Source organism: Salmo salar, chromosome ssa02 (assembly GCF_905237065.1).
Source record: "Salmo salar chromosome ssa02, Ssal_v3.1, whole genome shotgun sequence".
Taxonomy (NCBI): domain Eukaryota; kingdom Metazoa; phylum Chordata; class Actinopteri; order Salmoniformes; family Salmonidae; genus Salmo; species Salmo salar.
In genome coordinates, this window is record NC_059443.1 from 4,517,427 (window position 1) to 4,544,765 (window position 27,339).

At 43.0% G+C, this 27,339-nt stretch overlaps 1 protein-coding gene across 5 annotated transcripts in view; it reads right to left on the bottom strand.

Annotated features, from left to right (window-relative positions):
- The window catches only part of LOC106572945 (F-actin-uncapping protein LRRC16A), a 307,628-nt gene that overhangs the window by 91,909 nt on the left and 188,380 nt on the right, over window positions 1-27,339 (bottom strand). For 4 of the 5 annotated variants that reach the window (XM_045696616.1, XM_045696613.1, XM_045696615.1 and 1 more), the window contains exons 17-21: window positions 27,001-27,070; window positions 18,202-18,213; window positions 15,584-15,665; window positions 15,046-15,145; window positions 5,653-5,707 (exon numbers count right to left, since the gene is read on the bottom strand). In XM_045696616.1, coding sequence (XP_045552572.1) covers window positions 5,653-5,707; window positions 15,046-15,145; window positions 15,584-15,665; window positions 18,202-18,213; window positions 27,001-27,070 — 319 coding nt within the window. The remainder of the gene's footprint in view (window positions 1-5,652; window positions 5,708-15,045; window positions 15,146-15,583; window positions 15,666-18,201; window positions 18,214-27,000; window positions 27,071-27,339) is intronic. The other variant, XM_045696617.1, reaches the window with a different exon arrangement.

Below are 27,339 nucleotides of genomic sequence, written 5' to 3' on the forward strand. Positions count from 1 at the left end.
ATATGAAGGTTTAGCTTGGAATGGTTTTTTTTGGTCTGGTCACAGACAGCTGATGTGTTGTGCACTGAAGTCCACAAGCGAAGGGAAAAGTTGAGAGGAGAAGAGCGCGTGGAAAGATGTAAGAAGGAATTATATATACAACGAGCTGCTTGTACGTGGCTGCTATGAAAGCGAACTGTGTTTGCGTGTGATCAGTGGTGTATTCATTGTGTTGAAAAACGTTTCTTAAACGGAAGCAAATGAAACGCCGATAAACATACCTGAATTTGTCCAATAGAAACTCTTGTTTGCAACTGTTGGACTAATGACTACACCCTAGATCAGCTAGATGTAGGCAAGAGTGTTGAAGGCGGAATGTGTCATCTTGATTACTCAAATTTCTCTCCACCTATGTTGAAAACTTTCATTCACAGGCTAGGTTGTAGCAACCTCATGATGGGTATAGGGAAAATCCGAGTATAATGTAGTAGCCTAAACTTAACGATGTTACATTGAGCTGGGTGAATGGAATATGAATGAGAGTCATCCAATATGCTGTAATAGAAATAAGACCATGTTAAAATAAATAAATCATCCTCCCTCATCTCAAACGGCACCAACCACCACTGTAATACATGTACGTTTTTCTTGTATATTTTTATCCCATAAATCAGGGTTCGTACAGACAGTGGCAAGTCAAATTCAAGGACTTTCAAGTACTTTTTCAATCACTAATATTTATTTTCAAGGACCATCAATTTGTAATAGTTCATATTATGCCATTGCTTCTAGTCGCCACCAGATGGCAGTATATCGCCACAACCTCATGAGAGAGAAAAAAGCTAACTTAGTATTCATCACTACCTTACAAGTTCTACTCAATAATTACTTACTACATACACGAGTGGTAAGTCAGGCCTGATGATGTTGTAATTTGTGTAGTGATGAGCAGAGTTGTAATTTCAGTAGTGATGAGCAGAGTTGTAATTTCAGTAGTGACGAGCAGAGTTGTAATTTGAGTAGTGATGAGCAGAGTTGTAATTTGAGTAGTGATGAGCAGAGTTGTAATTTGAGTAGTGATGAGCAGAGTTGTAATTTGAGTAGTGATGACCAGAGTTGTAATTTGAGTAATGATGAGCAGAGTTGTAATTTTAGTAGTGATGAGCAGAGTTGTAATTTGAGTAGTGATGACCAGAGTTGTAATTTCAGTAGTGATGAGCAGAGTTGTAATTTCAGTAGTGATGAGCAGAGTTGTAATTTCAGTAGTGATGAGCAGAGTTGAGATTTCAGTAGTGATGACCAGAGTTGTAATTTGAGTAATGATGAGCAGAGTTGTAATTTGAGTAGTGATGAGCAGAGTTGTAATTTCAGTAGTGATGAGCAGAGTTGTAATTTGAGTAGTGATGAGCAGAGTTGAGATTTCAGTAGTGATGACCAGAGTTGTAATTTGAGTAATGATGAGCAGAGTTGTAATTTGAGTAGTGATGAGCAGAGTTGTAATTTCAGTAGTGATGAGCAGAGTTGTAATTTCAGTAGTGATGAGCAGAGTTGTAATTTCAGTAGTGATGAGCAGAGTTGTAATTTCAGTAGTGATGAGCAGAGTTTTGGGACATGTCTACTGGTTAACACACATGTCCAATTCACATTACTACACAATTCCAGCGTAATGACTGTGTTTTTATTGGGCATTTGGGAATCTATTACTTAATAGCAACCAAAAAGCGGAATATCGTGGGCGCCCCATAAATGAGGCGATTGGCCAAAAAAACTCTGGAGGTTGTTGCAGAGAAAAAGTCACATAATGTAGAAGTGTCGCCAGCGCAGGATGCAGCGTTGTGTCTTCCCCGCTTCATGTGGCTCTTCAGGGCTGATTCACCCATGTTCACCATGTCAAAGTCTGATGCATTTTTTGCACCTTCCATGGTGTGGGTTGGTTGGGTCCAGTGAGGTAGTGATAAAAAAAGGTGGGTAAACTATACTGAACAAAAATATATAAACACAACATGTAAAGTGTTGGTCCCATGTTTCATGAGCTGAAATAAAAGATCCCAGAAATGTTCAATTACGCACAAATGGCTATATGTAATAATTTGCCCAGCATTTTAGCTATCGATGTGATGTTTGGCGGGCCCTAAATCAGTTCTGTACCTGCCTGGCTGAGTGGCAGTGTGGGTGGAATGAGCGAGCTCGCCTGGCAACCACAGCACCAAACACATGGTAGTCTGACTGGAAATTCATTCGCAAGACCAATCCATTTTTCTAATATTTTTCATTAACACATTTGATCATTATCTGTTCTCTTCTCATTTTAATTCAAGTACTTTTCAAGAACCAACTTGAGAAAATGTCCGACTTTCAAGGTAATCCAGTACTTGAATTTTAGAGTGCTAAATTCAAGTAGTTTAAGCACCTCACGCACCTTGTGAGAACCCTGATAAATGGATCAAATTGAGGACCGGCCCGTGTTCCCACACAGAGACGTGTTGGGGCTGGAAGGGGACAACTCTGAGGAGGTAAGCTACCCTCAGAAGGGTCTATGGATGCAACATTCCCACCCTACACTCTTAGAAAAAAGGGTTCCAAAAGGGTTATTCGGCTCCCCATAGGAGAACCCTTTTTGGTTCCAGGTAGAACCCTTTTTAGTTCCAGGTAGAACTCTTTTGGGTTCCATGTAGAACCCTCTGTGGAAAGGGTTCTACCTGGAACCAAAAATAGTTATTTAAAGGGTTCTCCAAAAGGGACAGTCGAAGAACCCATTTAGGTTCTAGATAGCCTCTTTATTTCTAAGAATGTATCGGCCCTGGTCAAAAGTAGTGCACTATAAAGGGAATAGGGATTTGGGATGCATCCAAAAAACAGGACATTTCCTGTCTATCTCTATGGTTCTACCTGTGTAGGCACACAGAATACTACGATTATGTAACATTTATTGAAATTAAACTCATTGATTTCTACCTCTCTATAAGAAGAAACCAAACCCGCCTTCCACCAACATGTCATTGTATGTGTTGTGTTTCGGTGTAGTAGTCTAAACAAGGCCTGTAATGAAGTACAGACGGTTGTTGCTGAAAGTAGAAAGACAGGTAGAAATCCTCCTCTCCTGTTTTCTCTAGCCTCACTGGAGACATACTGTTTCTTTCTGTTTCTCTTCCTCATACTGTCTGGCACTGGGAGACAAGCCAGAGAGGAGATCATATCAGAGAGATATCACCCTAAACCATCTCAGCCCAGTCTGCCAAGAAGCCAAGCCAGATGTCTCTATGTGGACCTGTACCCTGACATGTCATGCAGTAATATACCTTCAGGGTGGTTACATCCCTCACTCTGCCCTACACAGCATTCAGAGAGGTTACATCCCTCACTCTGCCCTCCACAGCATTCAGTGGTTACATCCCTCACTCTGCCCTCCACAGCATTCAGAGAGGTTACATCCCTCACTCTGCCCTACACAGCATTCAGAGAGGTTACATCCCTCACTCTGCCCTCCACAGCATTCAGAGGTTACATCCCTCACTCTGTCCTCCACAGCATTCAGAGAGGTAACATCCCTCACTCTGCCCTCCACAGCATTCAGAGGTAACATCCCTCACTCTGCCCTCCACAGCATTCAGAGAGGTTATATCCCTCACTCTGCCCTACACAGCATTCAGAGGTTACATCCCTCCACCCCAGACACAGTGATTCTACCCCACCACCACCCCAGACACAGTGATTCTACCCCACCACCTTCACCACCACCAACCCCCTCTCCCTCCACCCCAGACACAGTGACTCTACCCCACCACCTCCACCACTACCAACCCCTCTCCCTCCACCCCAGACACAGTGACTCTACCCCACCACCTCCACCACTACCAACCCCCTCTCCCTCCACCCCAGACACAGTGACTCTACCCCACCACCTCCACCACTACCAACCCCCTCTCCCTCCACCCCAGACACAGTGACTCTACCCCACCACCTCCACCACTACCAACCCCCTCTCCCTCCACCCCAGACACAGTGACTCTACCCCACCACCTCCACCACTACCAACCCCCTCTCCCTCCACCCCAGACACAGTGACTCTACCCCACCACCTCCACCACTACCAACCCCCTCTCCCTCCACCCCAGACACAGTGACTCTACCCCACCACCTCCACCACTACCAACCCCCTCTCCCTCCACCCCAGACACAGTGACTCTACCCCACCACCTCCACCACTACCAACCCCCTCTCCCTCCACCCCAGACACAGTGACTCTACCCCACCACCTCCACCACTACCAACCCCCTCTCCCTCCACCCCAGACACAGTGACTCTACCCCACCACCTCCACCACTACCAACCCCCTCTCCCTCCACCCCAGACACAGTGACTCTACCCCACCACCTCCACCACTACCAACCCCCTCTCCCTCCACCCCAGACACAGTGACTCTACCCCACCACCTCCACCACCACTACCAACCCCCTCTCCCTCCACCCCAGACACAGTGACTCTACCCCACCACCTCCACCACATACCAACCCCTCTCCCTCCACCCCAGACACAGTGACTCTACCCCACCACCTCCACCACTACCAACCCCCTCTCCCTCCACCCCAGACACAGTGACTCTACCCCACCACCTCCACCACTACCAGCCCCCTCTCCCTCCACCCCAGACACAGTGACTCTACCCCCCCACCTCCACCACCTACCAACCCCCTCTCCCTCCACCCCAGACACAGTGACTCTACCCCACCACCTCCACCACTACCAACCCCTCTCCCTCCACCCCAGACACAGTGACTCTACCCCACCACCTCCACCACTACCAGCCCCCTCTCCCTCCACCCCAGACACAGTGACTCTACCCCACCACCTCCACCACTACCAACCCCCTCTCCCTCCACCCCAGACACAGTGACTCAGCAGAGATCCAGAATAACACCATCCCCTGCAGGCAGCGCAGCCCAGGCTGAAGGAGGGATGACAGGGATAATACTGGGATTTACTGTAATATGTACATAAATGATCCAGAGAATGATGAAACATGCTGTAATGTATTTATTAAACCTTTAACTAAAGGCCCAGTGCAGTTAAAAATGTGATTTTCCTATATTTTATATATATTTCCACACTATGATGTTGGAATAACACTGCGAAATTGTGAAAAATATGATTATGCCCTTTTTAGTGTAAGAGCTGTTTGAACAGTTTTGGCCTGCCTGGTGACATCACCAGTTAATAGACCAATAAGAAAGAGCGTTCCAAACCTCTCTGCCAATAACAGATAGATTTCAGTTTACCCCTCCCCACTCAGACCACTCCCAGACAGTTCAGCTAAATTCTTGCTTGAGAAATTGCTCTTTGCTAAGAAGCTATTTTTGTTTCTTTTTGACTATTTTAATTGAAAACAAGCAAAATAAGGTACAATTTTTTTTACACAGAAATGATTTGAAATGTAGATACAAAAAACAGTTGCATTGGACCTTTAACCATGTTGGTCTCGTTGAGATAAAACAGTATTTTTCAAGAGAGACCTGGACCAAGACAGCAGCAGCAACACATCCGTTTCAGACAGTAATACTTTCTGCTGTGAAACCTTGCAGGTGAATGAAGTGTTACAAAACCACCTTGGTTGACGAGGAAAGACAAAGGGTTTCTCTGATAATGACATTCAACTCATACTGATGGAAAACTCACCGATTCCTCTTCCTGAATCATATGAACCAGGTTGTCCAACACAGGGGCCAGATTTCTGAGAAACAAAGAGAACCGGTAATGAGGTTTCTATAGACTAAAACAATGACAATATGGAGTTACAATGGTGTGTAACCGTATGTGTGTACGTTAAGGGATGTGTTGTGTGTATGTTAAGAGTATGGGATGTGTTGTGTGTATGTTAAGGGATGTGTTGTGTGTATGTTAAGTGTATGGGATGTGTTGTGTGTATGTTAAGTGTATGGGATGTGTTGTGTGTATGTTAAGTGTATGGGATGTGTTGTGTGTATGTTAAGTGTATGGGATGTGTTGTGTGTATGTTAAGTGTATGGGATGTGTTGTGTGTATGTTAAGGGATGTGTTGTGTGTATGTTAAGTGTATGGGATGTGTTGTGTGTATGTTAAGTGTATGGGATGTGTTGTGTGTATGTTAAGGGATGTGTTGTGTGTATGTTAAGTGTATGGGATGTGTTGTGTGTATGTTAAGGGATGTGTTGTGTGTATGTTAAGTGTATGGGATGTGTTGTGTGTATGTTAAGGGATGTGTTGTGTGTTTGTTAAGTGTATGGGATGTGTTGTGTGTACGTTAAGGGATGTGTTGTGTGTATGTTAAGTGTATGGGATGTGTTGTGTGTATGTTAAGTGTATGGGATGTGTTGTGTGTATGTTAAGGGATGTGTTGTGTGTATGTTAAGTTTATGGGATGTGTTGTGTGTATGTTAAGTGTATGGGATGTGTTGTGTGTATGTTAAGTGTATGGGGTGTGTTGTGTGTATGTTAAGTGTATGGGATGTGTGTTTGTTAAGTGTATGGGATGTGTGTTTGTTAAGTGTATGGGATGTGTGTTTGTTAAGTATATGGGATGTGTGTTTGTTAAGTGTATGGGATGTGTTGTGTGTATGTTAAGTGAATGGGATGTGTTGTGTGTATGGGATGTGTTGTGTGTATGTTAAGTGTATGGGATGTGTTGTGTGTATGTTAAGTGTATGGGATGTGTTGTGTGTATGTTAAGTGTATGGGATGTGTTGTGTGTATGTTAAGTGTATGGGATGTGTTGTGTGTATGTTAAGTGTATGGGATGTGTTGTGTGTCTGTTAAGTGTATGGGATGTGTTGTGTGTCTGTTAAGTGTATGGGATGTGTTGTGTGTCTGTTAAGTGTATGGGATGTGTTGTGTGTCTGTTAAGTGTATGGGATGTGTTGTGTGTCTGTTAAGTGTATGGGATGTGTTGTGTGTATGTTAAGTGTATGGGATGTGTTGTGTGTATGTTAAGTGTATGGGATGTGTTGTGCGTTTGTTAAGTGTATGGGATGTGTTGTGCGTATGTTAAGTGTATTGGATGTGTTGTGTGTATGTTAAGTGTATGGGATGTGTTGTGTGTATGTTAAGTGTTTGGGATGTGTTGTGTGTATGTTAAGTGAATGGGATGTGTTGTGTGTTTGGGATGTGTTGTGTGTTTGTTAAGTGTATGGGATGTGTTGTGTGTATGTTAAGTGTATGGGATGTGTTGTGTGTATGTTAAGTGTATGGGATGTGTTGTGTGTATGTTAAGTGTATGGGATGTCTTGTGTGTCTGTTAAGTGTATGGGATGTGTTGTGTGTCTGTTAAGTGTATGGGATGTGTTGTGTGTATGTTAAGTGTATGGGATGTGTTGTGTGTATGTTAAGTGTATGGGATGTGTTGTGTGTTTGTTAAGTGTATGGGATGTGTTGTGTGTATGTTAAGTGTATGGGATGTGTTGTGTGTATGTTAAGTGTATGGGATGTGTTGTGTGTATGTTAAGTGTATGGGATGTGTTGTGTGTATGTTAAGGGATGTGTTGTGTGTATGTTAAGTGTATGGGATGTGTTGTGTGTATGTTAAGTGTATGGGATGTGTTGTGTGTATGTTAAGGGATGTGTTGTGTGTTTGTTAAGTGTATGGGATGTGTTGTGTGTACGTTAAGGGATGTGTTGTGTGTATGTTAAGTGTATGGGATGTGTTGTGTGTATGTTAAGTGTATGGGATGTGTTGTGTGTATGTTAAGGGATGTGTTGTGTGTATGTTAAGTTTATGGGATGTGTTGTGTGTATGTTAAGTGTATGGGATGTGTTGTGTGTATGTTAAGTGTATGGGGTGTGTTGTGTGTATGTTAAGTGTATGGGGTGTGTTGTGTGTATGTTAAGTGTATGGGATGTGTGTTTGTTAAGTGTATGGGATGTGTGTTTGTTAAGTGTATGGGATGTGTTGTGTGTATGTTAAGTGAATGGGATGTGTTGTGTGTATGGGATGTGTTGTGTGTATGTTAAGTGTATGGGATGTGTTGTGTGTATGTTAAGTGTATGGGATGTGTTGTGTGTATGTTAAGTGTATGGGATGTGTTGTGTGTATGTTAAGTGTATGGGATGTGTTGTGTGTATGTTAAGTGTATGGGATGTGTTGTGTGTATGTTAAGTGTATGGGATGTGTTGTGTGTCTGTTAAGTGTATGGGATGTGTTGTGTGTCTGTTAAGTGTATGGGATGTGTTGTGTGTCTGTTAAGTGTATGGGATGTGTTGTGTGTCTGTTAAGTGTATGGGATGTGTTGTGTGTATGTTAAGTGTATGGGATGTGTTGTGTGTATGTTAAGTGTATGGGATGTGTTGTGCGTTTGTTAAGTGTATGGGATGTGTTGTGCGTATGTTAAGTGTATTGGATGTGTTGTGTGTATGTTAAGTGTATGGGATGTGTTGTGTGTATGTTAAGTGTTTGGGATGTGTTGTGTGTATGTTAAGTGAATGGGATGTGTTGTGTGTTTGTTAAGTGTATGGGATGTGTGTTTGTTAAGTATATGGGATGTGTGTTTGTTAAGTGTATGGGATGTGTGTTTGTTAAGTGTATGGGATGTGTTGTGTGTATGTTAAGTGAATGGGATGTGTTGTGTGTATGGGATGTGTTGTGTGTATGTTAAGTGTATGGGATGTGTTGTGTGTATGTTAAGTGTATGGGATGTGTTGTGTGTATGTTAAGTGTATGGGATGTGTTGTGTGTATGTTAAGTGTATGGGATGTGTTGTGCGTTTGTTAAGTGTATGGGATGTGTTGTGCGTATGTTAAGTGTATTGGATGTGTTGTGTGTATGTTAAGTGTATGGGATGTGTTGTGTGTATGTTAAGTGTTTGGGATGTGTTGTGTGTATGTTAAGTGAATGGGATGTGTTGTGTGTTTGGGATGTGTTGTGTGTTTGTTAAGTGTATGGGATGTGTTGTGTGTATGTTAAGTGTATGGGATGTGTTGTGTGTATGTTAAGTGTATGGGATGTGTTGTGTGTATGTTAAGTGTATGGGATGTGTTGTGTGTCTGTTAAGTGTATGGGATGTGTTGTGTGTCTGTTAAGTGTATGGGATGTGTTGTGTGTATGTTAAGTGTATGGGATGTGTTGTGTGTATGTTAAGTGTATGGGATGTGTTGTGTGTTTGTTAAGTGTATGGGATGTGTTGTGTGTTTGTTAAGTGTATGGGATGTGTTGTGTGTATGTTAAGTGTATGGGATGTGTTGTGTGTCTGTTACGTGTATGGGATGTGTTGTGTGTCTGTTAAGGGATGTGTTGTGTGTATGTTAAGTGTATGGGATGTGTTGTGTGTTTGTTAAGTGTATGGGATGTGTTGTGTGTATGTTAAGTGTATGGGATGTGTTCTGTGTATGTTAAGTGTATGGGATGTGTTGTGTGTTTGTTTGTTAAGTGTATGGGATGTGTGTTTGTTAAGTGTATGGGATGTGTGTTTGTTAAGTGTATGGGATGTGTTGTGTGTATGTTAAGTGTATGGGATGTGTGTTTGTTAAGTGTATGGGATGTGTTGTGTGTATGGGATGTGTTGTGTGTTTGTTAAGTGTATGGGATGTGTTGTGTGTTTGTTAAGTGTATGGGATGTGTTGTGTGTTTGTTAAGTGTATGGGATGTGTTGTGTGTCTGTTAAGTGTATGGGATGTGTTGTGTGTCTGTTAAGTGTATGGGATGTGTTGTGTGTCTGTTAAGTGTATGGGATGTGTTGTGTGTCTGTTAAGTGTATGGGATGTGTTGTGTGTCTGTTAAGTGTATGGGATGTGTTGTGTGTCTGTTAAGTGTATGGGATGTGTTGTGTGTCTGTTAAGTGTATGGGATGTGTTGTGTGTCTGTTAAGTGTATGGGATGTGTTGTGTGTCTGTTAAGTGTATGGGATGTGTTGTGTGTCTGTTAAGTGTATGGGATGTGTTGTGCGTATGTTAAGTGTATGGGATGTGTTGTGCGTATGTTAAGTGTATGGGATGTGTTGTGTGTATGTTAAGTGTATGGGATGTGTTGTGTGTATGTTAAGGGATGTGTTGTGTGTATGTTAAGTGTATGGGATGTGTTGTGTGTATGTTAAGGGATGTGTTGTGTGTATGTTAAGTGTATGGGATGTGTTGTGTGTATGTTAAGGGATGTGCTGTGTGTTTGTTAAGTGTATGGGATGTGTTGTGTGTATGTTAAGTGTATGGGATGTGTTGTGTGTATGTTAAGTGTATGGGATGTGTTGTGTGTATGTTAAGGGATGTGTTGTGTGTATGTTAAGTTTATGGGATGTGTTGTGTGTATGTTAAGTGTATGGGATGTGTTGTGTGTATGTTAAGTGTATGGGATGTGTTGTGTGTATGTTAAGTGTATGGGGTGTGTTGTGTGTATGTTAAGTGTATGGGGTGTGTTGTGTGTATGTTAAGTGTATGGGGTGTGTTGTGTGTATGTTAAGTGTATGGGATGTGTGTTTGTTAAGTGTATGGGATGTGTGTTTGTTAAGTATATGGGATGTGTGTTTGTTAAGTGTATGGGATGTGTGTTTGTTAAGTATATGGGATGTGTGTTTGTTAAGTGTATGGGATGTGTGTTTGTTAAGTGTATGGGATGTGTTGTGTGTATGTTAAGTGAATGGGATGTGTTGTGTGTATGGGATGTGTTGTGTGTATGGGATGTGTTGTGTGTATGTTAAGTGTATGGGATGTGTTGTGTGTATGGGATGTGTTGTGTGTATGTTAAGTGTATGGGATGTGTTGTGTGTATGTTAAGTGTATGGGATGTGTTGTGTGTCTGTTAAGTGTATGGGATGTGTTGTGTGTCTGTTAAGTGTATGGGATGTGTTGTGTGTCTGTTAAGTGTATGGGATGTGTTGTGTGTCTGTTAAGTGTATGGGATGTGTTGTGTGTATGTTAAGTGTATGGGATGTGTTGTGTGTATGTTAAGTGTATGGGATGTGTTGTGCGTTTGTTAAGTGTATGGGATGTGTTGTGCGTATGTTAAGTGTATTGGATGTGTTGTGCGTATGTTAAGTGTATGGGATGTGTTGTGTGTTTGTTAAGTGTTTGGGATGTGTTGTGTGTATGTTAAGTGTATGGGATGTGTTGTGTGTTGTTGTATGGGATGTGTTGTGTGTTTGTTAAGTGTATGGGATGTGTTGTGTGTCTGTTAAGTGTATGGGATGTGTTGTGTGTCTGTTAAGTGTATGGGATGTGTTGTGTGTCTGTTAAGTGTATGGGATGTGTTGTGTGTATGTTAGTATGGGATGTGTTGTGTGTATGTTAAGTGTATGGGATGTGTTGTGTGTATGTTAAGTGTATGGGATGTGTTGTGTGTATGTTAAGTGTATGGGATGTGTTGTGTGTTTGTTAAGTGTATGGGATGTGTTGTGTGTTTGTTAAGTGTATGGGATGTGTTGTGTGTATGTTAAGTGTATGGGATGTGTTGTGTGTATGTTAAGTGTATGGGATGTGTTGTGTGTCTGTTACGTGTATGGGATGTGTTGTGTGTCTGTTATGGGATGTGTTGTGTGTATGTTAAGTGTATGGGATGTGTTGTGTGTTTGTTAAGTGTATGGGATGTGTTGTGTGTATGTTAAGTGTATGGGATGTGTTGTGTGTTTGTTAAGTGTATGGGATGTGTTTGTTTGTTAAGTGTATGGGATGTGTTGTTTGTTAAGTGTATGGGATGTGTGTGGTTTGTTAAGTGTATGGGATGTGTTGTGTGTATGTTAAGTGTATGGGATGTGTTGTGTGTTTGTTAAGTGTATGGGATGTGTTGTGTGTTTGTTAAGTGTATGGGATGTGTTGTGTGTTTGTTAAGTGTATGGGATGTGTTTGTGTTTGTTAAGTGTATGGGATGTGTTGTGTGTTTGTTAAGTGTATGGGATGTGTTGTGTGTTTGTTTGTATGGGATGTGTTGTGTGTTTGTTAAGTGTATGGGATGTGTTGTGTGTTTGTTAAGTGTATGGGATGTGTTGTGTGTTTGTTAAGTGTATGGGATGTGTTGTGTGTTTGTTAAGTGTATGGGATGTGTTGTGTGTATGTTAAGTGTATGGGATGTGTTGTGTGTCTGTTAAGTGTATGGGATGTGTTGTGTGTCTGTTAAGTGTATGGGATGTGTTGTGTGTCTGTTAAGTGTATGGGATGTGTTGTGTGTCTGTTAAGTGTATGGGATGTGTTGTGTGTCTGTTAAGTGTATGGGATGTGTTGTGTGTCTGTTAAGTGTATGGGATGTGTTGTGTGTCTGTTAAGTGTATGGGATGTGTTGTGCGTCTGTTAAGTGTATGGGATGTGTTGTGCGTCTGTTAAGTGTATGGGATGTGTTGTGCGTATGTTAAGTGTATGGGATGTGTTGTGCGTATGTTAAGTGTATGGGATGTGTTGTGCGTATGTTAAGTGTATGGGATGTGTTGTGTGTCTGTTTAGTGTATGGGATGTGTTGTGCGTCTGTTAAGTGTATGGGATGTGTTGTGCGTATGTTAAGTGTATGGGATGTGTTGTGTGTATGTTAAGTGTATGGGATGTGTTGTGCGTATGTTAAGTGTATGGGATGTGTTGTGCGTATGTTAAGTGTATGGGATGTGTTGTGTGTATGTTAAGTGTATGGGATGTGTTGTGTGTATGTTAAGTGTATGGGATGTGTTGTGTGTATGTTAAGTGTATGGGATGTGTTGTGTGTATGTTAAGTGTATTTGTTAAGTGTATGGGATGTGTTGTGCGTATGTTAAGTGTATGGGATGTGTTGTGCGTTTGTTAAGTGTATGGGATGTGTTGTGCGTATGTTAAGTGTATGGGATGTGTTGTGCGTATGTTAAGTGTATGGGATGTGTTGTGCGTATGTTAAGTGTATGGGATGTGTTGTGTGTATGTTAAGTGTATGGGATGTGTTGTGTGTATGTTAAGTGTATGGGATGTGTTGTGCGTTTGTTAAGTGTATGGGATGTGTTGTGCGTATGTTAAGTGTATTGGATGTGTTGTGTGTATGTTAAGTGTATGGGATGTGTTGTGTGTATGTTAAGTGTTTGGGATGTGTTGTGTGTATGTTAAGTGAATGGGATGTGTTGTGTGTTTGGGATGTGTTGTGTGTTTGTTAAGTGTATGGGATGTGTTGTGTGTATGTTAAGTGTATGGGATGTGTTGTGTGTCTGTTAAGTGTATGGGATGTGTTGTGTGTCTGTTAAGTGTATGGGATGTGTTGTGTGTCTGTTAAGTGTATGGGATGTGTTGTGTGTATGTTAAGTGTATGGGATGTGTTGTGTGTATGTTAAGTGTATGGGATGTGTTGTGTGTTTGTTAAGTGTATGGGATGTGTTGTGTGTTTGTTAAGTGTATGGGATGTGTTGTGTGTATGTTAAGTGTATGGGATGTGTTGTGTGTATGTTAAGTGTATGGGATGTGTTGTGTGTCTGTTACGTGTATGGGATGTGTTGTGTGTCTGTTAAGGGATGTGTTGTGTGTATGTTAAGTGTATGGGATGTGTTGTGTGTTTGTTAAGTGTATGGGATGTGTTGTGTGTATGTTAAGTGTATGGGATGTGTTGTGTGTTTGTTAAGTGTATGGGATGTGTTGTGTGTTTGTTAAGTGTATGGGATGTGTGTTTGTTAAGTGTATGGGATGTGTGTTTGTTAAGTGTATGGGATGTGTTGTGTGTATGTTAAGTGTATGGGATGTGTGTTTGTTAAGTGTATGGGATGTGTTGTGTGTATGTTAAGTGTATGGGATGTGTTGTGTGTATGGGATGTGTTGTGTGTTTGTTAAGTGTATGGGATGTGTTGTGTGTTTGTTAAGTGTATGGGATGTGTTGTGTGTTTGTTAAGTGTATGGGATGTGTTGTGTGTTTGTTAAGTGTATGGGATGTGTTGTGTGTATGTTAAGTGTATGGGATGTGTTGTGTGTCTGTTAAGTGTATGGGATGTGTTGTGTGTCTGTTAAGTGTATGGGATGTGTTGTGTGTCTGTTAAGTGTATGGGATGTGTTGTGTGTCTGTTAAGTGTATGGGATGTGTTGTGTGTCTGTTAAGTGTATGGGATGTGTTGTGTGTCTGTTAAGTGTATGGGATGTGTTGTGTGTCTGTTAAGTGTATGGGATGTGTTGTGTGTCTGTTAAGTGTATGGGATGTGTTGTGTGTCTGTTAAGTGTATGGGATGTGTTGTGTGTCTGTTAAGTGTATGGGATGTGTTGTGCGTATGTTAAGTGTATGGGATGTGTTGTGCGTATGTTAAGTGTATGGGATGTGTTGTGCGTATGTTAAGTGTATGGGATGTGTTGTGTGTCTGTTTAGTGTATGGGATGTGTTGTGTGTCTGTTAAGTGTATGGGATGTGTTGTGCGTATGTTAAGTGTATGGGATGTGTTGTGTGTATGTTAAGTGTATGGGATGTGTTGTGCGTATGTTAAGTGTATGGGATGTGTTGTGCGTATGTTAAGTGTATGGGATGTGATGTGTGTATGTTAAGTGTATGGAATGTGTTGTGTGTATGTTAAGTGTATGGGATGTGTTGTGTGTATGTTAAGTGTATGGGATGTGTTGTGTGTATGTTAAGTGTATTTGTTAAGTGTATGGGATGTGTTGTGCGTATGTTAAGTGTATGGGATGTGTTGTGCGTTTGTTAAGTGTATGGGATGTGTTGTGCGTATGTTAAGTGTATGGGATGTGTTGTGCGTATGTTAAGTGTATGGGATGTGTTGTGTGTATGTTAAGTGTATGGGATGTGTTGTGTGTATGTTAAGTGTATGGGATGTGTTGTGTGTATGTTAAGTGTATGGGATGTGTTGTGTGTATGTTAAGTGTATGGGATGTGTTGTGTGTATGTTAAGTGTATGGGATGTGTTGTGTGTATGTTAAGTGTATGGGATGTGTTGTGTGTATGTTAAGTGTATGGGATGTGTTGTGTGTATGTTAAGTGTATGTATGGGATGTGTTGTGTGAATGCTTCCAACTCCAGCCAGACAGTAAGGATATTGGTCCTGACCCAGCCCTCCCCAGTGCTGGCCTAGCCCCCCCCCCCAGTGCTGGCCTAGCCTCCCCCCAGTGCTGGCCTAGCCCCCCCCCCCCAGTGCTGGCCTAGCCCCCCCCCCCAGTGCTGGCCTAGCCCCCCCCCAGTCGTACTTGGACTTGATGTTGTTGAAGTTCTTCCCCAGTGAGAGGTGTCGGATGGATCGGTTCTTGGCCAGCCACACCAGCAGAGTGGACAGGTCAGAGTCCAGACCTGGAGGAAACACAAACCAATCATCTAAAGGGCATTCTGGGAGCCAAAGCAGTAACACATCTGATTCAACCAATCAGCTAATCACAGACTTTAAATGAATCATTATATTAGTCGAGTCAGCTGCACTACTGGGTTTGTTGGGCTGGAGAAAAAGACTACACCCAGCCTGGAGATGCTGTCTTAACATTATAGATATAGAGAAGCTAGATAGAGTCTTACCGTTGTCAGAGATGTCCAGACTGGAGATGCTGTCTTAACATTATAGATATAGAGAAGCTAGATATAGTCTTACCGTTGTCAGAGATGTCCAGACTGGAGATGCTGTCTTAACATTATAGATCTAGAGAAGCTAGATAGAGTCTTACCGTTGTCAGAGATGTCCAGACTGGAGATGCTGTCTTAACATTATAGATATAGAGAAGCTAGATAGAGTCTTACCGTTGTCAGAGATGTCCAGACTGGAGATGTTGGGGAGCTCAGCGATGCATCCCTCCAGGATCTGTGACCCCCCGGACCTGAGCTGTCAACAGAGAGACAAGATGAGATATGAGAAACAGAACAGCAGCTTCCCCTAGGGCTGGGATAACAATAGATGTATATAGAGAACAGCAGCTTCCCTAGGGCTGGGATAACAATAGATGTAGATAGAGAACAGCAGCTTCCCTAGGGCTGGGATAACAATAGATGTAGATAGAGAACAGCAGCTTCCCTAGGGCTGGGATAACAATAGATGTAGATACAGAACAGCAGCTTCCCTAGGGCTGGGATAACAATAGATGTAGATAGAGAACAGCAGCTTCCCTAGGGCTGGGATAACAATAGATGTAGATAGAGAACAGCAGCTTCCCTAGGGCTGGGATAACAATAGATGTAGCTAGAGAACAGCAGCTTCCCTAGGGCTGGGATAACAATAGATGTGTAGATAGAGAACAGCAGCTTCCCTAGGGCTGGGATAACAATAGATGTAGATACAGAACAGCAGCTTCCCTAGGGCTGGGATAACAATAGATGTAGATAGAGAACAGCAGCTTCCCTAGGGCTGGGATAACAATAGATGTAGATAGAGAACAGCAGCTTCCCTAGGGCTGGGATAACAATAGATGTAGATACAGAACAGCAGCTTCCCTAGGGCTGGGATAACAATAGATGTGTAGATAGAGAACAGCAGCTTCCCTAGGGCTGGGATAACAATAGATGTAGATACAGAACAGCAGCTTCCCTAGGGCTGGGATAACAATAGATGTAGATAGAGAACAGCAGCTTCCCTAGGGCTGGGATAACAATAGATGTAGATAGAGAACAGCAGCTTCCCTAGGGCTGGGATAACAATAGATGTAGATAGAGAACAGCAGCTTCCCTAGGGCTGGGATAACAATAGATGTAGATAGAGAACAGCAGCTTCCCTAGGGCTGGGATAACAATAGATGTAGATACAGAACAGCAGCTTCCCTAGGGCTGGGATAACAATAGATGTGTAGATAGAGAACAGCAGCTTCCCTAGGGCTGGGATAACAATAGATGTAGATAGAGAACAGCAGCTTCCCTAGGGCTGGGACAACAATAGATGTAGATAGAGAACAGCAGCTTCCCTAGGGCTGGGATAACAATAGATGTAGATAGAGAACAGCAGCTTCCCTAGGGCTGGGATAACAATAGATGTAGATAGAGAACAGCAGCTTCCCTAGGGCTGGGATAACAATAGATGTAGATAGAGAACAGCAGCTTCCCTAGGGCTGGGATAACAATAGATGTAGCTAGAGAACAGCAGCTTCCCTAGGGCTGGGATAACAATAGATGTGTAGATAGAGAACAGCAGCTTCCCTAGGGCTGGGATAACAATAGATGTAGATACAGAACAGCAGCTTCCCTAGGGCTGGGATAACAATAGATGTAGATAGAGAACAGCAGCTTCCCTAGGGCTGGGATAACAATAGATGTAGATAGAGAACAGCAGCTTCCCTAGGGCTGGGATAACAATAGATGTAGATACAGAACAGCAGCTTCCCTAGGGCTGGGATAACAATAGATGTGTAGATAGAGAACAGCAGCTTCCCTAGGGCTGGGATAACAATAGATGTAGATACAGAACAGCAGCTTCCCTAGGGCTGGGATAACAATAGATGTAGATAGAGAACAGCAGCTTCCCTAGGGCTGGGATAACAATAGATGTAGATAGAGAACAGCAGCTTCCCTAGGGCTGGGATAACAATAGATGTAGATAGAGAACAGCAGCTTCCCTAGGGCTGGGATAACAATAGATGTAGATAGAGAACAGCAGCTTCCCTAGGGCTGGGATAACAATAGATGTAGATAGAGAACAGCAGCTTCCCTAGGGCTGGGATAACAATAGATGTAGATAGAGAACAGCAGCTTCCCTAGGGCTGGGATAACAATAGATGTAGATAGAGAACAGCAGCTTCCCTAGGGCTGGGATAACAATAGATGTAGATAGAGAACAGCAGCTTCCCTAGGGCTGGGATAACAATAGATGTAGATAGAGAACAGCAGCTTCCCTAGGGCTGGGATAACAATAGATGTAGATACAGAACAGCAGCTTCCCTAGGGCTGGGATAACAATAGATGTGTAGATAAAGAGGGAGAACTAAAATGGAGGAAGATACCACACCGTCTATGGTACAACACCACCAACAGACATGTTAGAAAAAGCAGGGAGGGTGAAGCAATACAATGAGATGTTAAAAACATGCCATGTCTGTTTATAATTGAGAAACAGTTTATGAAGGGAATAATGATGGAATAATGATGGAATGATGATGGAATGATGATGGGTGTAACTGAATGACAACACCAGAGAAAGCAGTAAGGAGAAGCTTAGAATTACAGCCAAGAGTTAGCCTGGAATTACAGCCAGGAGTTAGCTGGAATTATAGCCAAGAGTTAGCCTGGAATTACAGCCAGGAGTTAGCTGGAATTATAGCCAGGGGTTAGCCTGGAATTACAGCCAGGAGTTAGCTGGAATTATAGCCAGGAGTTAGCCTGGAATTAGAGCCAGGAGTTAACAGTAGTTATCAGTAATTAGTCAGGGTAATACTTACACAGTGACCAAGCTTAGAGCAGCATTAGGGAGAGAGAACAACACACATCAGAGACATACAGGGACCAGTAGCTAGCTATTAGAGGGAACAACAACACACATCAGAGACATACAGGGACCAGTAGCTAGCTATTAGAGGGAACAACACACATCAGAGATATACAGGGACCAGTAGCTAGCTATTAGAGGGAACAACAACACACATCAGAGACATACAGGGACCAGTAGCTAGCTATTAGAGGGAACAACAACACATATCAGAGACATACAGGGACCAGTAGCTAGCTATTAGAGGGAACAACACACATCAGAGATATACAGGGACCAGTAGCTAGCTATTAGAGGGAACAACAACACACATCAGAGACATACAGGGACCAGTAGCTAGCTATTAGAGGGAACAACAACACATATCAGAGACATACAGGGACCAGTAGCTAGCTATTAGAGGGAACAACACACATCAGAGATATACAGGGACCAGTAGCTAGCTATTAGAGGGAACAACAACACACATCAGAGATATACAGGGACCAGTAGCTAGCTATTAGAGGGAACAACACACATCAGAGACATACAGGGACCAGTAGCTAGCTATTAGAGGGAACAACAACATACATCAGAGACATACAGGGACCAGTAGCTAGCTATTAGAGAGAACAACAACACACATCAGAGACATACAGGGACCAGTAGCTAGCTATTAGAGGGAACAACAACACACATCAGAGATATACAGGGACCAGTAGCTAGCTATTAGAGGGAACAACAACACACATCAGAGACATACAGGGACCAGTAGCTAGCTATTAGAGGGAACAACACACATCAGAGACATACAGGGACCAGTAGCTAGCTATTAGAGGGTACAACAACACACATCAGAGACATACAGGGACCAGTAGCTAGCTATTAGAGGGAACAACAACACACATCAGAGATATACAGGGACCAGTAGCTAGCTATTAGAGGGAACAACAACACACATCAGAGACATACAGGGACCAGTAGCTAGCTATTAGAGGATACAACAACACACATCAGAGACATACAGGGACCAGTAGCTAGCTATTAGAGGATACAACAACACACATCAGAGACATACAGGGACCAGTAGCTAGCTATTAGAGGGAACAACAACACACATCAGAGATATACAGGGACCAGTAGCTAGCTATTAGAGGATACAACAACACACATCAGAGACATACAGGGACCAGTAGCTAGCTATTAGAGGATACAACAACACACATCAGAGATATACAGGGACCAGTAGCTAGCTATTAGAGGGAACAACAACACACATCAGAGACATACAGGGACCAGTAGCTAGCTATTAGAGGATACAACAACACACATCAGAGACATACAGGGACCAGTAGCTAGCTATTAGAGGATACAACAACACACATCAGAGATATACAGGGACCAGTAGCTAGCTATTAGAGGGAACAACACACATCAGAGATATACAGGGACCAGTAGCTAGCTATTAGAGGATACAACACACATCAGAGACATACAGGGACCAGTAGCTAGCTATTAGAGGATACAACAAAACACATCAGAGACATACAGGGACCAGTAGCTAGCTATTAGAGGGAACAACAACACACATCAGAGACATACAGGGACCAGTAGCTAGCTATTAGAGGGAACAACACACATCAGAGACATACAGGGACCAGTAGCTAGCTATTAGAGGGTACAACACACATCAGAGATATACAGGGACCAGTAGCTAGCTATTAGAGGGAAGAACAACACACATCAGAGACATACAGGGACCAGTAGCTAGCTATTAGAGGGAACAACAACACACATCAGAGACATACAGGGACCAGTAGCTAGCTATTAGAGGATACAACAACACACATCAGAGATATACAGGGACCAGTAGCTAGCTATTAGAGGGAACAACAACACACATCAGAGACATACAGGGACCAGTAGCTAGCTATTAGAGGGAACAACACACATCAGAGATATACAGGGACCAGTAGCTAGCTATTAGAGGATACAACACACATCAGAGACATACAGGGACCAGTAGCTAGCTATTAGAGGGAACAACACACATCAGAGATATACAGGGACCAGTAGCTAGCTATTAGAGGGAACAACACACATCAGAGACATACAGGGACCAGTAGCTAGCTATTAGAGGGAACAACACACATCAGAGATATACAGGGACCAGTAGCTAGCTATTAGAGGATACAACACACATCAGAGACATACAGGGACCAGTAGCTAGCTATTAGAGGATACAACAACACACATCAGAGACATACAGGGACCAGTAGCTAGCTATTAGAGGGAACAACAACACACATCAGAGATATACAGGGACCAGTAGCTAGCTATTAGAGGGAACAACAACACACATCAGAGACATACAGGGACCAGTAGCTAGCTATTAGAGGGAACAACAACACACATCAGAGATATACAGGGACCAGTAGCTAGCTATTAGAGGATACAACAACACACATCAGAGATATACAGGGACCAGTAGCTATTAGAGGGAACAACACACATCAGAGACATACAGGGACCAGTAGCTAGCTATTAGAGGATACAACACACATCAGAGACATACAGGGACCAGTAGCTAGCTATTAGAGAGAACAACACACACATCAGAGACATACAGGGACCAGTAGCTAGCTATTAGAGGGAACAACACACATCAGAGACATACAGGGACCAGTAGCTAGCTATTAGAGGATACAACAACACACATCAGAGACATACAGGGACCAGTAGCTAGCTATTAGAGGGAACAACAACACACATCAGAGACATACAGGGACCAGTAGCTAGCTATTAGAGGATACAACAACACACATCAGAGACATACAGGGACCAGTAGCTAGCTATTAGAGGGAACAACAACACACATCAGAGACATACAGGGACCAGTAGCTAGCTATTAGAGGGAACAACACACATCAGAGACATACAGGGACCAGTAGCTAGCTATTAGAGGGTACAACAACACACATCAGAGACATACAGGGACCAGTAGCTAGCTATTAGAGGGAACAACAACACACATCAGAGACATACAGGGACCAGTAGCTAGCTATTAGAGGATACAACACACATCAGAGATATACAGGGACCAGTAGCTAGCTATTAGAGGGTACAACAACACACATCAGAGACATACAGGGACCAGTAGCTAGCTATTAGAGGATACAACAACACACATCAGAGACATACAGGGACCAGTAGCTAGCTATTAGAGGGAACAACAACACACATCAGAGACATACAGGGACCAGTAGCTAGCTATTAGAGGGAACAACACACATCAGAGATATACAGGGACCAGTAGCTAGCTATTAGAGGGTACAACAACACACATCAGAGACATACAGGGACCAGTAGCTAGCTATTAGAGGGAACAACAACACACATCAGAGATATACAGGGACCAGTAGCTAGCTATTAGAGGGAACAACACACATCAGAGACATACAGGGACCAGTAGCTAGCTATTAGAGGGAACAACAACACACATCAGAGACATACAGGGACCAGTAGCTAGCTATTAGAGGGAACAACACACATCAGAGATATACAGGGACCAGTAGCTAGCTATTAGAGGATACAACACACATCAGAGATATACAGGGACCAGTAGCTAGCTATTAGAGGGAACAACAACACACATCAGAGACATACAGGGACCAGTAGCTAGCTATTAGAGGATACAACAACACACATCAGAGATATACAGGGACCAGTAGCTAGCTATTAGAGGGAACAACAACACACATCAGAGACATACAGGGACCAGTAGCTATTAGAGGGAACAACAACACACATCAGAGATATACAGGGACCAGTAGCTAGCTATTAGAGGGTACAACAACACACATCAGAGACATACAGGGACCAGTAGCTATTAGAGGGAACAACAACACACATCAGAGATATACAGGGACCAGTAGCTAGCTATTAGAGGGTACAACACACATCAGAGACATACAGGGACCAGTAGCTAGCTATTAGAGGGAACAACAACACACATCAGAGACATACAGGGACCAGTAGCTATTAGAGGGAACAACAACACACATCAGAGATATACAGGGACCAGTAGCTAGCTATTAGAGGGAACAACACACATCAGAGACATACAGGGACCAGTAGCTAGCTATTAGAGGATACAACAACACACATCAGAGATATACAGGGACCAGTAGCTAGCTATTAGAGGGAACAACACACATCAGAGATATACAGGGACCAGTAGCTAGCTATTAGAGGGAACAACACACATCAGAGACATACAGGGACCAGTAGCTAGCTATTAGAGGATACAACAACACACATCAGAGATATACAGGGACCAGTAGCTAGCTATTAGAGGGAACAACAACACACATCAGAGACATACAGGGACCAGTAGCTAGCTATTAGAGGGAACAACAACACACATCAGAGATATACAGGGACCAGTAGCTAGCTATTAGAGGGAACAACACACATCAGAGACATACAGGGACCAGTAGCTATTAGAGGGAACAACAACACACATCAGAGATATACAGGGACCAGTAGCTAGCTATTAGAGGATACAACAACACACATCAGAGACATACAGGGACCAGTAGCTAGCTATTAGAGGGAACAACACACATCAGAGACATACAGGGACCAGTAGCTAGCTATTAGAGGGAACAACAACACACATCAGAGACATACAGGGACCAGTAGCTAGCTATTAGAGGATACAACAACACACATCAGAGACATACAGGGACCAGTAGCTAGCTATTAGAGGGAACAACACACATCAGAGACATACAGGGACCAGTAGCTAGCTATTAGAGGGTACAACAACACACATCAGAGACATACAGGGACCAGTAGCTAGCTATTAGAGGGAACAACACACATCAGAGATATACAGGGACCAGTAGCTAGCTATTAGAGGATACAACAACACACATCAGAGACATACAGGGACCAGTAGCTAGCTATTAGAGGGTACAACAACACACATCAGAGACATACAGGGACCAGTAGCTAGCTATTAGAGGATACAACACACATCAGAGATATACAGGGACCAGTAGCTATTAGAGGGAACAACAACACACATCAGAGACATACAGGGACCAGTAGCTAGCTATTAGAGGGAACAACAACACACATCAGAGACATACAGGGACCAGTAGCTAGCTATTAGAGGATACAACAACACACATCAGAGACATACAGGGACCAGTAGCTAGCTATTAGAGGGAACAACAACACACATCAGAGACATACAGGGACCAGTAGCTAGCTATTAGAGGGAACAACACACATCAGAGACATACAGGGACCAGTAGCTAGCTATTAGAGGATACAACACACATCAGAGATATACAGGGACCAGTAGCTAGCTATTAGAGGGAAGAACAACACACATCAGAGACATACAGGGACCAGTAGCTAGCTATTAGAGGGTACAACAACAGGACACATCAGAGACATACAGGGACCAGTAGCTAGCTATTAGAGGGAACAACAACACACATCAGAGACATACAGGGACCAGTAGCTAGCTATTAGAGGGAACAACACACATCAGAGACATACAGGGACCAGTAGCTAGCTATTAGAGGGAACAACAACACACATCAGAGACATACAGGGACCAGTAGCTAGCTATTAGAGGGAACAACACACATCAGAGACATACAGGGACCAGTAGCTAGCTATTAGAGGGTACAACAACACACATCAGAGACATACAGGGACCAGTAGCTAGCTATTAGAGGGAACAACAACACACATCAGAGACATACAGGGACCAGTAGCTAGCTATTAGAGGGAACAACAACAGGACACATCAGAGACATACAGGGACCAGTAGCTAGCTATTAGAGGGTACAACAACAACACATCAGAGACATACAGGGACCAGTAGCTAGCTATTAGAGGGAACAACAACACACATCAGAGACATACAGGGACCAGTAGCTAGCTATTAGAGGGAACAACACACACATCAGAGACATACAGGGACCAGTAGCTAGCTATTAGAGGGACAACAACACACATCAGAGACATACAGGGACCAGTAGCTAGCTATTAGAGGGAACAACAACACACATCAGAGACATACAGGGACCAGTAGCTAGCTATTAGAGGGAACAACAACACACATCAGAGACATACAGGGACCAGTAGCTAGCTATTAGAGGGTACAACAACACACATCAGAGACATACAGGGACCAGTAGCTAGCTATTAGAGGGAACAACAACACACATCAGAGACATACAGGGACCAGTAGCTAGCTATTAGAGGATACAACAACACATATCAGAGACATACAGGGACCAGTAGCTAGCTATTAGAGGGAACAACACACATCAGAGACATACAGGGACCAGTAGCTAGCTATTAGAGGGAACAACACACATCAGAGACATACAGGGACCAGTAGCTAGCTTTTAGAGGGAACAACACACATCAGAGATATACAGGGACCAGTAGCTATTAGAGGGTACAATCCTCTGGCTAGATCATCCACATACAATTAGACAAGAGTATTTATCCCAAATGGCACCCTATTACCTATGTAGTGAACTACTTTTGACCATGGCCTATTGGGTTGCGGTCAAAAGTAGTGCACTACATAGGTAATAGGGTGCAATTTGGGAATCAGCAAGAACACATATAGTACTGTAGCACACAGTGAGACTGCTTCAAACCAATGGTTCATTATTACACCCACAAAGACTGAAAGGCAAGAGATAATTCAGTAGCTCAACAGCGGTTTAACATTTGAAATGATTTTGCTGACTGTGGATCCTGCTGCAGTGGTATTCAATGAATCTGTGGAAAGACATCTTTATTAGATTAGGGCATGGGGGTGAGAGAGAGTGTGTGTGTGTGTGTGTTTTCTGTGCATGCATGTGTGTGAGTGCGTGACATAATTAGCCTTTTCTATTCCATCTCCTTCCTGTTCCTCTCTTCTCTCTCTCGCTTCGCCAAGTGATCCATTATATAGAGTTCTAGTGGACTCATCAGGTATACTTGGAGAGGAGGAGGCTAGAACAGCAGTGCTATGGGATGTTCACTCCAAGAACCATCAAGGCCAAAGATAGAATTCTTAAACTGACGAAGAAGAACGTTCAGCTAAATGTCACATATCTGGACCAAGAACAAGAGATGGATTGTTGCTTTAGCAGATCTGCTAAGGTTTTTAATGTTACATATTAGGACATATAGTACTATAGTGAAGAGACCATTGATGTATAGTACTATAGTAGTACTATAGTGAAGAGACCACTTTTCCTCTGTCGTTATCTCATGCTGACTAATAAAGTTGTCTTTCATATCTATTTCCACAACTGGAAGGCTAAATACATCGTGTTTACATGTCTTGCTAAAGGGCCTAAAAACAATCATCTTTGTTCTTTGACAAAACAGTAATTTTACAGATCTGTGAAAAGGGGGAGGGAATTCTCTCTCTGTGTTCTTACCTCACAGCAGCTGAGGTATAAAGACACTTCCTTTAGCCTCTCTGTGTTCTTACCTCACAGCAGCTGAGGTATAAAGACACTTCCTTTAGCCTCTCTGTGTTCTTACCTCACAGCAGCTGAGGTCTAAAGACACTTCCTTTAGCCTCTCTGTGTTCTTACCTCACAGCAGCTGAGGTATAAAGACACTTCCTTTAGCCTCTCTGTGTTCTTACCTCACAGCAGCTGAGGTCTAAAGACACTTCCTTTAGCCTCTCTGTGTTCTTACCTCACAGCAGCTGAGGTATAAAGACACTTCCTTTAGCCTCTCTGTGTTCTTACCTCACAGCAGCTGAGGTATAAATACACTTCCTTTAGCCTCTCTGTGTTCTTACCTCACAGCAGCTGAGGTATAAAGACACTTCCTTTAGCCTCTGTGTTCTTACCTCACAGCAGCTGAGGTCTAAAGACACTTCCTTTAGCCTCTCTGTGTTCTTACCTCACAGCAGCTGAGGTATAAAGACACTTCCTTTAGCCTCTCTGTGTTCTTACCTCACAGCAGCTGAGGTATAAAGACACTTCCTTTAGCCTCTCTGTGTTCTTACCTCACAGCAGCTGAGGTATAAAGACACTTCCTTTAGCCTCTCTGTGTTCTTACCTCACAGCAGCTGAGGTCTAAAGACACTTCCTTTAGCCTCTCTGTGTTCTTACCTCACAGCAGCTGAGGTCTAAAGACACTTCCTTTAGCCTCTCTGTGTTCGTACCTCACAGCAGCTGAGGTATAAAGACACTTCCTTTAGCCTCTCTGTGTTCTTACCTCACAGCAGCTGAGGTATAAAGACACTTCCTTTAGCCTCTCTGTGTTCTTACCTCACAGCAGTGGAGGTCTAAAGACACTTCCTTTAGCCTCTCTGTGTTCTTACCTCACAGCAGCTGAGGTATAAAGACACTTCCTTTAGCCTCTCTGTGTTCTTACCTCACAGCAGCTGAGGTCTAAAGACACTTCCTTTAGCCTCTCTGTGTTCTTACCTCACAACACTTCCTTTAGCCTCTCTGTGTTCTTACCTCACAGCAGCTGAGGTATAAAGACACTTCCTTTAGCCTCTCTGTGTTCTTACCTCACAGCAGCTGAGGTATAAAGACACTTCCTTTAGCCTCTCTGTATTCTTACCTCACAGCAGCTGAGGTATAAAGACACTTCCTTTAGCCTCTGTGTTCTTACCTCACAGCAGCTGAGGTCTAAAGACACTTCCTTTAGCCTCTCTGTGTTCTTACCTCACAGCAGCTGAGGTATAAAGACACTTCCTTTAGCCTCTCTGTGTTCTTACCTCACAGCAGCTGAGGTCTAAAGACACTTCCTTGATGTTGGGGTTACTGGCCAGACCGAGCAGAAGAGCTCTGCAAGGAAAACAACAATATTGTTTAATACATTTCAGGCAGACTCACTATTGGTTAGGTTTATAATAGAGACTAACATTGAAGAATCCAGTCTAGTTTACGAGATGAAGCATCCAGTCTAGTTTACGGGATGAAGCATCCAGTCTAGTTTACGGGATGAAGCATCCAGTCTAGTTTACGGGATGAAGCATCCATTCTTGTTTACGGGATGAAGCATCCTGTCTAGTTTACGGGATGAATCATCCAGTCTAGTTTACGGGATGAAGAAT